Raw genomic sequence first — 12,511 nt, 5'->3', positions numbered from 1 at the left:
GGGTTCAAACTGGCCTTGGGATGTTAAATGGGTTGGAGTGCTGTCCAGACCTTGTTCTACTTGAACGTCTTGGCATACTCTCCTCTTGTTTAGAGTGGTTACTACACGCAGTTCTTGCATGTTCAGAGCCTGAAGATTCAAGGGAGCAAGTCACTTGTTAATTTTTTCAAGTCACTGTATTTTCTTCACGAGACTGGTACATAACTTGCTCTGTTGGATTTTCTCTAACTGGGGACTGATTAGTCACTGGTTCTCCTTGATTCTCTCTGCTCATGGATTGACTTGGCTCTGATTCTGCTGGTGACCTCAATGTCTAAATTGGCCAGCAAAGGCCAGGACAATTCGGTAAAATCAGTTAAGGGACCACCTGATGGAGAACTACAGACTAGAGACATGCACTCCCAACGCAACAGGGTGCGGAGCAGGACAACTCTTGATGGGCAAGTGCGGGTAGAGACTCTGTGTGCGGGATGCGGGAGAATAAAATGATTCGCGGGACTCCCACAAAATAGAAATTATCTAAACATAAAATGTCCTAAACATATAAATTGTTATTAATGTGTTGCACAAAAGCAAAAAGAACAACTAATAACATTAAAATTATGAACACATGCACGCTAGGCAGAGTTTATATTTATAACACGTGTTTAAAGGGTTGCGCAATGTAGCCAATCACAGACATAGCTGTTGATTTCTGGAACGCAATGGCCAACCAGAGGTGATTAAGTTAGAATCTACTCACCGCAGTGCTGAAATTGCGTGCTCACAAATCGTCTCATTTTAACACAAGAAGTGTAGACATTGTGAAAGATTCATTGTGCATATGTTCATTGTGTTATAACAGAGCTTTTTGAGCTTTTTGCGGTGAACTGAGATGTCAGCTTTTAGTGATAATAAAGGAAGCGCTGCTCGCATTCTGCCATGCCAAACCATGCACGCAGCAGTCCATGCTTGCTTTTCTGTTAAAAAATGACAGTGGTTTGTGAATGTTGATGCTTAGCCTAAATAACAAATATTTTATCGGGAGCATTTATGCTGGGATGTTGTGGATCTTAGGAGATGTTACAGAACCATTTCATTTAAATTTCTTTGATGTGCTGAAAAAAAATCTATGATGATGAATTAACCATATATAGATGCCCAAGAAAGGTTTTTGGCCTAAGCTACTTATCCTTCTCTCTCAAATTGATTACAGGAATGTAGACCATACCCTGCTCTGCTGAGAGGAGACATATTGAAATGAGGATGTTTGCAGGTAGTGCACCCTCTCCCCAGTTCGGAGGTTCCAAGAAAACAAAGGAAATGGCACGATTCAAACATTGACAGCAGTTTGTAGGGACCCATTTAAGGGATGCAGCATGAACTCTGGTAGCTGGATCTGATCGTACGACTGCTTTGCCCACAAGGCCAGTTTCAGCAATAAGGCTTGGACTCTGACACTTCACTAAAGGTTGCTTCCACTCCTTCCCAGCTTGTTGCACTGTAAAACACGAAAACAAATCCTTCCCATATTGTGAGAACAGTTCTTGATAGCAACAATTCAAGATATTCATTCCAAAAAGACCAGGGATGGAGAACTTCTATTACTTAGTAACAAGGTCTTTTGGGTCTTTCATAATCAGGATACCCATTTTAGGTAGGACTTTGCCCAAGACCTCAGCATCTAATTTCAGGTATCCATTATAGGGGATTTCCAAACCATTGGTAGCCCTCAGACATAACCAGCTACAAGGTTGCAGTTGTTCTTTAAAGTGGGACGGGAAACATAGCTCAAAAAAACTATCAGTGATCAATGACACCATAGATCTGGTGTCTAGCACACAAGAAGTGGGGTGGGAAACATAGCTTAAAAAAACTCTCAGTGATCATTGTCACCATAGATCTGGTGTCCAGCAAATAAGAAGTTCGAACACCTCCAAATATGACTTGTACTACTGGGCATTGTCCTATAAATTGAGGTGGTGTTCCATCTGATAATGCACTTAAGCCTGAAGGACCCCCTCCTAGTGCCAGACTCTCAACACCGTCAGCATAATTGTCAGCACTGCACTACCTGAACATTCGCAACACAAGAATGAACACAAGGCCGTGCACTAACTGTTTCCCCCTCCTCTGACCATTGAATAGCCTCGGTGCGTGCATCAAGGAAAGACATATCAGCATTCAGTCGAACTTGTCATTTTAATTCCCTACGTAATTAACTATAATGCATGTGTTCAATACACAGATCACGTAAGGTCTGATCTGGATTGCAAATACCTGAAGGTTCTTAAGTGACATTACCTCCATTAAAGCCACCATACACATAAAGCAAAACAGAAAAAAACTTCTCAGAATCATCTCTATCACTAGAAGGGCGAAACGAAACTTCCGCCTTGGCCTCACCAACTAATAGATCATATACAGATAAGGCCTGCTCAGTCTTAGGGACAGGTCGCACTGCTAAAGATCTACGTACCTCATCTATCCATTAAATCCACTGACACTTCTTCGTGAGACCTCTTACCAGAAAACCTGGGGCATTTTCTTTCTCGGGGCATGTATACTAAACGTTCAGGAACAGGAACATTACTTGGTGCAGCAGATTGAAAAACATCATCAACATTAGGATTAACAGATGCAGGATTGCTAACATTAGCATTAATATGTCTTCGGTTTAACTACTCTCTAAGCTGTTTATCACAGCCGATTTTAAAGGCACATTCGAGGATGCAGGTAGTTCTTCCAACTCGTGAAACACTTGTCAGAGCGAAATTAAATGCCATGAAAAATCGGCAGTGTATCAAATACTTATTTGCCCCACTGTACATGATCGCAACCGATTTGAAGAAGAAACATTTGAGAATACAGGCAGTTCTTCCAACTCGTGAAATGCGTTTCAAAAAGTGAGATCAAACATCAGCTTATACAGTATAGCGAGAACTTGAAAAATCCCTTGCCCAGCCTTTAAAGGGACCACTACCTCATTCTTGCCACATATGTATCTCTTATCACTTCAGACATTTGTTCTATTTGACCGTAAGTGACCTGTGATTTGGACATCACAGGATATTCCACCATGATTCCGGTTCGAAGGGAGCGTATATGTTCCATTCAAAGGGCATTAAAGTGTGCGAGACATGTATTTAAATTGTATTTATTTACAGAGGTATATTATGTCTTATTTCACACTTCTGTAGTAAGTTTCGTCTGTGTGTGAAGATGCTGAAGGCAGTGGCATGGCGCAAATCCATTAATGAATGTTCCAAAATGAAGTAAACTTAAATGGATTTCACGTGCTCAGGGAGTACACTCTTAAAAATAAAGGTGCTTCACGATGCCATAGAAGAACCTTTTTGTCTAAATGGTTCCATAAAGAACCTTTAACATCTGAAGAACCTTTCTGTTTCACAAAAGGTTCTTCAGATTATAAAAAGGTAAGAAAGAGATGGTTCTTTAAAGTACCTTTGACTGAATGGTTCTTTGTTGAACCAAAAGTGGTTCTTCTATGGCAGGGTTCCTCAAATCTTGCCCTGGAGGGCCAATGCGCTGCAGAGTTTAGCTCCAACCCTGATCAAACTCACCTACCTGTGATTTTCTAATGATCCTGAAGACACTGATTAGCATGCTCAGGTGTGTTTGATTAGGGTTAGAGCTAAACTCAGCAGGAAAGTGGATCTGGTGGGACAGATTTGAGGATCCCTGTTCTATGGCATCGCTTGAAGAACCTTTTGAAGCACCTTTATTTTTAAGAGTGTAGGGAGCAATTAACACTGTGTATGGAGCCTGTCAATCGGAACACAGTTCATGCATGGAACTCTCTTCTAACAAGCTGGTTATCTGAATCAGGAGTGTTAAAGGGGTCATATGATGCGATGTTGTGATGCCATGTTGTGGAGACGCTGTGCGTTTCGTTGTGAAAGCGAAACTACTTTGTTTGGCCTTCCAAAAGAGGACACGACTAGAAATCAGTGGTTAAGTTGTATTTACAACACTGTTCCGGAACAGTTCAACCCAAATATTCAGATGTGTGCAACGCATTTTGCGGAGGATGAGGACTGTTTCCTGGGAGAGTAGCCTACAATGTCTGTTTCTATAAAGTGGGGCAAATTACAACTTTGCAAGGACAGTCTGGCGCTTCTGACTCACAGTCTGTAAGTACATTTTCATATGTAAAGGATTTGCCACAGATGATTCAAACGCGAGTTTTGAGCAGTGTAGAGTATGGCTTATTGTTTGTCGTTTCTCCGATCACAAATGCAGACATGGTTTTATGTTTACGCAGCGCGATACGCAACGCAACGCATAAAAAGAGCGTATAAGTCATTATAATCAGTAATTATGTCCCCACTGGATGCAACAAATGTCTCGTTTATAATGGGTTTTATTGTTTTTGTCTTGTCGCGCCGGGACACGGCATCACAGTATGGTAAGGGGCGTAACATTTCCGTCACACGCTTGAGGAATTCAGCCAATCACAACGCACTGGAGAGCTGGCCAATCAGCGTACACCTTGCTTTTCAGAACAATGAGCTTTGTAAAAATCGACGCGTTTCAGAAAGGCGGGGCATAGAGGAGCAGCAATAATATACATTATGTGGAAAATAATGTGTTTTTTTTTAACCTTAAACCGCATAAACACATTGCATTACACCAAATAATGTTCTTTTTAGCAACGTCATATGACCCCTTTAAATAAGAGAGACATGCAAAATCTGCAGAGCAGGGGGTCGCCAGGACTAGAATTGAGAACCACTGCCTTAACAGAAATGTTAGCTCCCTCTAGTGTCAGTTCCAGAATCTACCGAAAATATGCTTTCTATTGTCAAATATTTTTTCAATGAATTCAGGAATAAATATTCCAATTATTATTATTTTCTTTTATTAAATGGCACACATTTTATATATGTCCATTTGCTGTCATTACATTGTATTCTATTATTTATATTTCGATTTATATCTGCTCTACGACTGACCACTGTGAACAGTACAGAGACTTAAGTTAAGGTTTGATGCTACTGTGTGTGTAACATACTGTATGTCCGTATAAGGTATGTAATGTATTGGAGAGTCTGGAACTGGAGTACAGGAGAGAGGAGGACTGGTGCGGAGGTAATGATAAACTGGGCTCAACGGCAGAGACGGACCACGTCAGCCCTCTCATCAACAAACACCTGGAGCAGAAAGAAGCCTTTCTCAAGGTTCACCTCTCTCATACACACGTACACGAACACACAGTCAGACTCAAACACCTGCAACAGAAGCTCTTCAGCTTTCTCACCAATTTGTCCTTTTTATATTTTTTAAAAACTGCATCTGCAGCAAAACAAAACATTTTGCCATATGTGACCACATATGTGTCAGTTTAAATGGGTCATAGCATGGATTAAAAGGATTTCCTTTTGAAATAAAGAAACCTTGAACAAACATTATTAGTGTCATTAGCAATGTCACTGTCCGTCTTACATCAAACTCCAGCTGCTATCAATATGGTCAATGATGATGTCACTGTGCAGTTGTTTAGATGCACTGGTTCTACAAAATGTTTCATTTCTCTGGTTTTAGGCATGTACTTTAGCACGTCGTAACGCGGAGGTCTTTCTTAAGTACATCCATCGAAACAATGTGAGCATGCCTGGGGTCACCACCCACAATCGATCCACTGAGTCCCAAGTAAAAGGTCAGTTCAGGTCTACTTAAAGACATTATACCAGCAAAATATACCGTCTGTCTGTATGTCATTGTGTCTGAATGTTTGTATTTGTATATCGATCTTGTCTTGTGTCGTTTTATATTTAGCCATTCTGAGTGAGCTTCTACAGAGGGAAAACCGTGTCCTTCATTTCTGGACTATGAAAAAAAGACGTTTAGATCAATGCCAACAGTACGTTCTGTTTGAACGACATGCTAAACAGGTGAGTGAGAGAGCTTTATGCAAGCACAGTTTTTGAAGGATTCGATAATGATGGTGGTTTTGGTTTTGTCATCCCTTGTGAAAAAGAACTTCACTTTAGAATACATTTAAAAATATAATTTATTACAGAAATAAAAGAACATACTTAAGTGTGAACTGGATGTCATGTTTTCAGACACTTAATTGCATGTTAATTGCAATTAAATAAACATTTTATAAATAGTTTAAATTTATATTAAAAGCAAATATCTGAACCTTAGAGTGTTTTTTGACCCACTTGAGTAGGACTAAATTACATCTTTATATGTAATTTCATAATTACTTCTATTGTCTTTGAAATATGGTCAGAGAGTACTGCCAAATATACTGAAAAGCATTTATGGTAAACTAAAATATTATCGTAATTTCTGCTTAAACTTTTATGCCATTTATTAAAATATAATTGTAATTACACATTTGTAATGAGGAAGTTGCAATTTAGTAAAACATTTAAAAAATGTAATACAATTATAATAATGTGCATTAGTATGTTAGTCAACAAAACAAAATAAATGCACTTCTTTAAAGTACCTCATAATCTCTAAACAAGAGATTATGAAAAAAATTATTTAAAATGTACTTTAATGTAAAACGTTTAATTTGACTTTACAAAGTAAATTTTTTAAGTGTTTATGAAACATAGTCATGTTAAAAACATAGTCAGGAAAGTGTACTCTTGCAGTACTCTTTCAGTTGCCCTTTATTTCATTAAAATATAATTGTAAGATTTTAAATACACAAAAATTGCGCATTCAATACAATTAAGTGCATTTCTTTTTCACAAGGGTTAAAGGAGTTTAACCGAGCAACCTTTTGTTTAACCCATACGTTAGTCATTTGTGTAGTATAGAAAATGGAAAGATGCTAAAAATATCCAATAAGAGGAGAGATTGTAAACACATGAAATGGTGTTTACCTTTTAAAAATTGTGCCCTGTACGCAGGCCATAGACTGGTTACAGGAGGCGGGAGAATATTTTCTATCCACACACACATCGCCTGGTGATACCAGCGGAAAAACTCAGGAACTACTAAAAGAGTACGAAAATTTCCGTGTATCTGCAAAGGTAAAAACCTCCGTCATTAAGGGCAGTTATTAAAAATACTGTCGTCATATACTCACTGTCATGTTGTTCCAGCCCTTCATGCTTTTGTGGAACACACAAGGAGAATTTTTATGAAGAATATTCTGGCCATTCTTCCATATAATAAAACTTCAGGAATTATATGTGTGTGTGTGTGTGTGTGCGTGTGTGTGCAATGTAAGGGGGTCTGAATACTTTCCGTACCCACTGTATATATATTTATAACTTGTTTTGTTTACTGTGTGGAGACGTGCTGAAATGGCATTTGGTCTCGTTCTGTATCGCGTACCTTGTCAGTGTCGTGCGCTTTGCTTGGCCATTTGTTGTGATTTGTTGTGATAAATATATATAAATATACATACATACATACATTATGCTGGTTGTTCTCTTCCAGCAAACGCAGGAGAAGGTGAAGCTGTTGATCCAGCTGGCTGGTAGTCTGGTTGAGAAAGGGCATCTCCATGTGACCGAACTCAAGAGGTGGGTGTCTACGGTTGACAGGCGGTATCGAGACTTCTCCATGCGGATGGGTCAGTACCGCTGCAGCTTGGACCGAGCTCTAGGGGTGTGTTCTGAGGTGAGGGATCGAGCAAAGCCAGTTTATATCTTTTCAGGATATATATCCTGCATTTATTCTATTTCATGCATTATTTTATATATTTATAAACCTTAATTTTCATCAATAGTTTTTAAAATCCTGTTCTACTATTTATACTGTTTTAGAGGTTCGTATCACGAGGTATCAAAAGTTTACCATAAAAACACACTGTAATTTCTGGTATTTCCTCTGATCTCTCTTAACAGAACAATAAAGATCTGGAGCTGGATATTATACCAGCCAGCTTGACCCACACTGACCCAGAGGTCAACCTCAACGATCCTGACCATGAAGTTAATGAGGAAAAAAAGAAATCTGCCAGAAAGAAAGAGTGAGTGATGAAATTAACTTGAGGTTTAGTCAAATATGACTCAGAATCCTTATGTTGTGTGCCAGCTTCCTGTGCGCAGGTTAAGCAGATAGTCCCAAACTAAATCACGGCATCAATAGCTTCGTCTTCACACAAAATCCTTTTTAATCTAAATCATTTCCTGAGGAATTAGCTTTGTGTTATGAAGTGCTATCTCAGGCGTTCTTTGCATTTCAATGTCTGTAATTTGCTGGGCTTTCAGTGGGGCATTTTGGTCTCTGTGTAGGTATATTATGGCTGAGCTGCTCCAGACAGAAAGAGCTTATGTACGAGACCTACAGGAGTGTTTGGAGGTGAGAGTGTCTGCCAAAGAGAAGCTTTAGAGGTTTTCTTACTGATCTCAGACAGTTATGGCTTTTGATTGCAAGAATCATCCAAGGTTGCATTGTTACATACTGTACTTTGCCTGAAATGCTGTCTGAGTAAAACAAATTGTGAACTTAGGATGAACTAACCTCCCTTGTGCATTTATGCACAGACTTTTCTCTGGGAAATGACAAGCGGTGCGGAGATCCCATCTGGAATTGCATCGCAAATAGCTTGAAAACAGATTCTGTTTATTTGTTCACAGATGGTTTATTTGTTGTTGTTGTTGTTGTTTTTCACATAATCCACAATTATTCAACACAAAATTACAGATTTTTAAAACAAATTGGAAGTTTAATGTTTTTTAAGCCTATATACTGTACAAAGAGAATGCATTTTTCAGATATTAAAATACAATTTGAAAATGAAATACATTTTTTGTTTGTTTTTATTTAGTTTTATTTATTATTAAATTAAATAATATGAACTGTATAATTATTATTAAAATATTACGACATTTTATTGATTATTAAATATGTTTATATATTTTTTTGTTTGTTTGTTTAATGAAGCTAGAATCGTAATTTCAGGTCAATGATGTGCTGTTGGTATTTTTGCATTTATGCATTTGTTTGTCTGTGTAATTGTGGTTCTGGTATCAGGCTTTGATGAGAACCTGGCTGTACAGGGTGAGCTAATCCTACAGGACACCTTCCAGGTGTGGGACCCCAAATCTCTGATCCGCAAGGGCCGGGACCGACATCTCTTCCTTTTTGAGATCTCCCTCGTTTTCAGTAAAGAGATGAAAGACTCGTCAGGACGCACCAAATATGTTTACAAGAACAAGCTGCTGGTAAGGAGCTCCAGGACGATAAGTTGTCAAGAAGTGTAAACATCATCGGCAAAATGAGGTCTTTAGTGCCTTTTTCCCACTTTATTAGTAAGTCGTTAGTGGTAGTGTGAATTCAAATGTGTTTTGACAGGCATCAGAGTTAGGAGTCACCGAACACATTGAAGGTGATCCGTGTAAGTTTGCTCTGTGGGCCGGCCGGACGCCTACATCTGACAACAAAACAGTTCTCAAGGTAAGATGTGTATATGTGTATGTCTATGTGTATCAGTGTCAGATAAACCCACAGATATGGCAGAGCAGAATCATAGCTAGTGCTAGTTAGACATTAAAGGGGTCCTATTATGCTCTTTTACGAAGTTTATGATATCACAAATCCCGGAAAATATGTGTTGTAGTCCAAACGACTCATTTGTAGTTTTTGAAAAGTGATTTCTGTTAAATAAAATCTCCTTTTGAAGAAGAGCTTTGTAACTTTGTAGATCTTTTTTATGCTCAAACAGCAACATTACAGACTAACTAAAGTTGAAAAAGTGAAAAAGCATAATTGGACCCCTTTAATATTTTTTACCTTCATGAGGTATAATGGTACATTTTTTTAACATACAGTAGGCTATAACACTGTGTCCTAACCAAACATGACACCTAGAACACAATATTATGAATATAGTATAAGCCTGATGTATCAAATACAATATTCAACAAAAAAACATGGATGCAATTTTTTTTTTGATTTTATCTAAAGTTTCAATAAACTGTTCTATTTCAGTATTTACTATTATTTCATACGTTAGGGTTAAACCATTTATTTTTTAACACTGCTACCACATTTCATAAAATAATAATATAAAAATAACTGATTAATTTTGTTCTTCATGATTTGTACAGAGGCCTATTATTTTGTTTTCAGTTCTGAAATAAAATTATAACAGTTCAAATTAATGACAATTGCAGCCCAGTTTGGAATATATCAAATGTTCTAGAAATTACATATTAAAACCCAAAAGATTCTCTGCAATTCAATTTTTTTGCCCCCACATTTTAAATATTTGGGCCATGTTTCTCATATTTAGTGGTAATTTTGGCCTTGGTTAATTTCTGACCCTGGTGCATATGCTTTGTGCCATTATACTCATTTGAGTAATGCAAGTTAAAATCTGGCTTGTGAAATCATGCTTTGTCATCTTTTTTCATTTATACACATCCTCTCATCCACCCAAAGGCCTCCAGTATAGAAGTGAAACAGGAGTGGATCCGGAACATCAGGGAAGTGATTCAGGAGAGAACAATCCACCTGAAGGGGGCGCTAAAGGAGCCCATACACCCTCCCAAAACCCCAGCCAGACAGCGTAGCATAAGCAAGAGGTATTTCACCTCATCCACCTAAAACATAGATTTTTCTTTTTTTCTCTCTGCTCAGTTTCTTCTCAAATCTGCATTGAGAGAATCCATACATCAGTACTCACAAAGTGCACAGCTCTTATCACAGCACTTGCTGCTAGGGTTTTTATTATAGATTGTCTATGTGTAATGCAGTGGAAATTAAGTTTATAATATTTATTTAATCTTTCAGGGAAACTACAGAGGACGCGGACAGTCAGGGTGATGCCAGCAGTCAGCCGGACACAATCTCCATCGCTTCACGCACCTCCCAGAACACTGTAGACAGTGACAAGGTACAACTACACTACAAAAATCACAACAATAACACCATGACATCCACTATGTAGTCCCTGACACTCTATTGCCATTTGGCTTGGTCAGCATCGTGTAGTGACAATTGAGTGGCTAGACATGCAGGTTTGACTGTGAAGATTTGTACAAGACTTTAAACATAGAGAAACTCCAGAAGCTTAAGGTTAAGTGCATTGGTATCAAAATTAAGCTCAAGAAGAGAGCTGATATTAATGTAACTGTACAACATGCTTTTGTTGGTTTGTTTTATGTGTTGGTTGATTGCTTGTTTGTCTTTGTGTAAGCAGGTTTGACTTTGTGAGGATTTTTTAAATTACTCCTCAAACATTTCTGTCAAATGGGAGATACTCCCACTATGGAAAATTTGATTGTCTCATACACACATACGTCTGTTTAGACACCACCAGATTACAGACGGTATGTGTGTGTGTGTGTGTGTGTGCGTGCGTGCATGCGTGCGTGCGTGTGTGTGTGTGTGTGTGTGTGTGTATTTGACTCTAGAGTTTGTACATGGGTATCATGGTATGTTTTTATGTATTTGGTTTTTTTTGAAAGAAGACTTTTATGCTCACCAAGGCTGCATTTATATGATCAAAAATATGTCTATTTAAATAATAATAATAATAATAATATGCAATCTATTCCTGTGATGACAAAGCTGAATATTTAGCATCATTACTCCAGTCTTCAGTGTCACATGATCCTTCAGAAATCATTCTAATATGCTGATTTGGTGAAGAAACATTATTTATTATCAGTGTTGAAAACAGATGTGCTGTTTAATATTTTGTGGAAACCATGATAAATATTTTCAGAATTATTTGTTGAATAGAAAGTTCAAAAGTACTGCATTTTCTATTTGAAATAGAAATAATATGCATGTTTCACCAACTTTCTTGTTGCCTTGTTTTTGCTATATAACTTTCCTCCCTGTCCCACTAACTAAATCTGATTCACTGTTATTCCCATCCAGTATGTCAATGCGGCAAAAACAGTATTATTGCTCCTAATCTCTCCGTCTGTCATTTTTTTGTAATTTTATTATTACTTGCGCCTGCTCTTAACCTCAGGCCAGTCTCTCTGCTCTTGTTTCATTCAACCGTCTAATTACAGACTAAAAAGTGCAGTCAAGAGCAGCGCATGTTTCCTAGAAACACTTTTTCTAACACACTCTCTTGCCAGATCAGTTGTTTTGCGGTGTTCATGTGGTTTAAGTCAGGACACGGACTTGTCTCCGTCGCAGATGGCACACCTACAGACCTTTCACTGACTGTCTGACACTGAATGTTACACACAAAATGGCAAGTGTTGGTGGAAACTGCTAGCTCCAAATCTGATTGGCTACTTAGGGATGGGTTTATTTGCAATAGATTTATAGTAACATGAATGGCATCAACCTTTTAAAAGATAATCAAAAGTTTGTATAAACATGACATTTTTGAGCAGTCCTGCATGTGCACCTTACTTAGACATCAGCAATTATAATAAGAAATGAGAAGCTGTGATTGGCCACTTTTCTGTTTAAGTGAGCCATTTTTTGCCAGAATTAGCTTCATTGTGAACCAGACTTTATGCTAGTCAAAAGAATTTTACATTTACAGTTTATTTAGCCTAAATCACCAAACAAAGCAACTAATGCAAATCAAGCTATTATTAGTCACATAATTACACACATA

At 38.0% G+C, this 12,511-nt stretch overlaps 1 protein-coding gene across 1 annotated transcript in view; it reads left to right on the top strand.

The window, feature by feature from the left end:
• LOC107584838 (kalirin-like) overlaps nt 1–12,511 on the top strand; it is a 97,112-nt gene that overhangs the window by 45,662 nt on the left and 38,939 nt on the right. Inside the window, exons 18-30 of the mRNA XM_016271601.1 lie at nt 5,031–5,180; nt 5,545–5,659; nt 5,779–5,894; nt 6,876–6,998; nt 7,411–7,593; nt 7,821–7,945; nt 8,211–8,277; nt 8,463–8,522; nt 8,867–8,870; nt 8,953–9,143; nt 9,274–9,375; nt 10,363–10,505; nt 10,714–10,816. Coding sequence (XP_016127087.1) covers nt 5,031–5,180; nt 5,545–5,659; nt 5,779–5,894; nt 6,876–6,998; nt 7,411–7,593; nt 7,821–7,945; nt 8,211–8,277; nt 8,463–8,522; nt 8,867–8,870; nt 8,953–9,143; nt 9,274–9,375; nt 10,363–10,505; nt 10,714–10,816 — 1,482 coding nt within the window. The remainder of the gene's footprint in view (nt 1–5,030; nt 5,181–5,544; nt 5,660–5,778; nt 5,895–6,875; nt 6,999–7,410; nt 7,594–7,820; nt 7,946–8,210; nt 8,278–8,462; nt 8,523–8,866; nt 8,871–8,952; nt 9,144–9,273; nt 9,376–10,362; nt 10,506–10,713; nt 10,817–12,511) is intronic.

Source organism: Sinocyclocheilus grahami, unplaced genomic scaffold (genome assembly GCF_001515645.1).
Source record: "Sinocyclocheilus grahami isolate Dianchi unplaced genomic scaffold, SAMN03320097.WGS_v1.1 scaffold63.1, whole genome shotgun sequence".
Lineage (NCBI taxonomy): Eukaryota > Metazoa > Chordata > Actinopteri > Cypriniformes > Cyprinidae > Sinocyclocheilus > Sinocyclocheilus grahami.
Note: the sequence above shows the minus strand (reverse complement) of the source record. Positions and strands in the feature narration are given on the sequence as shown.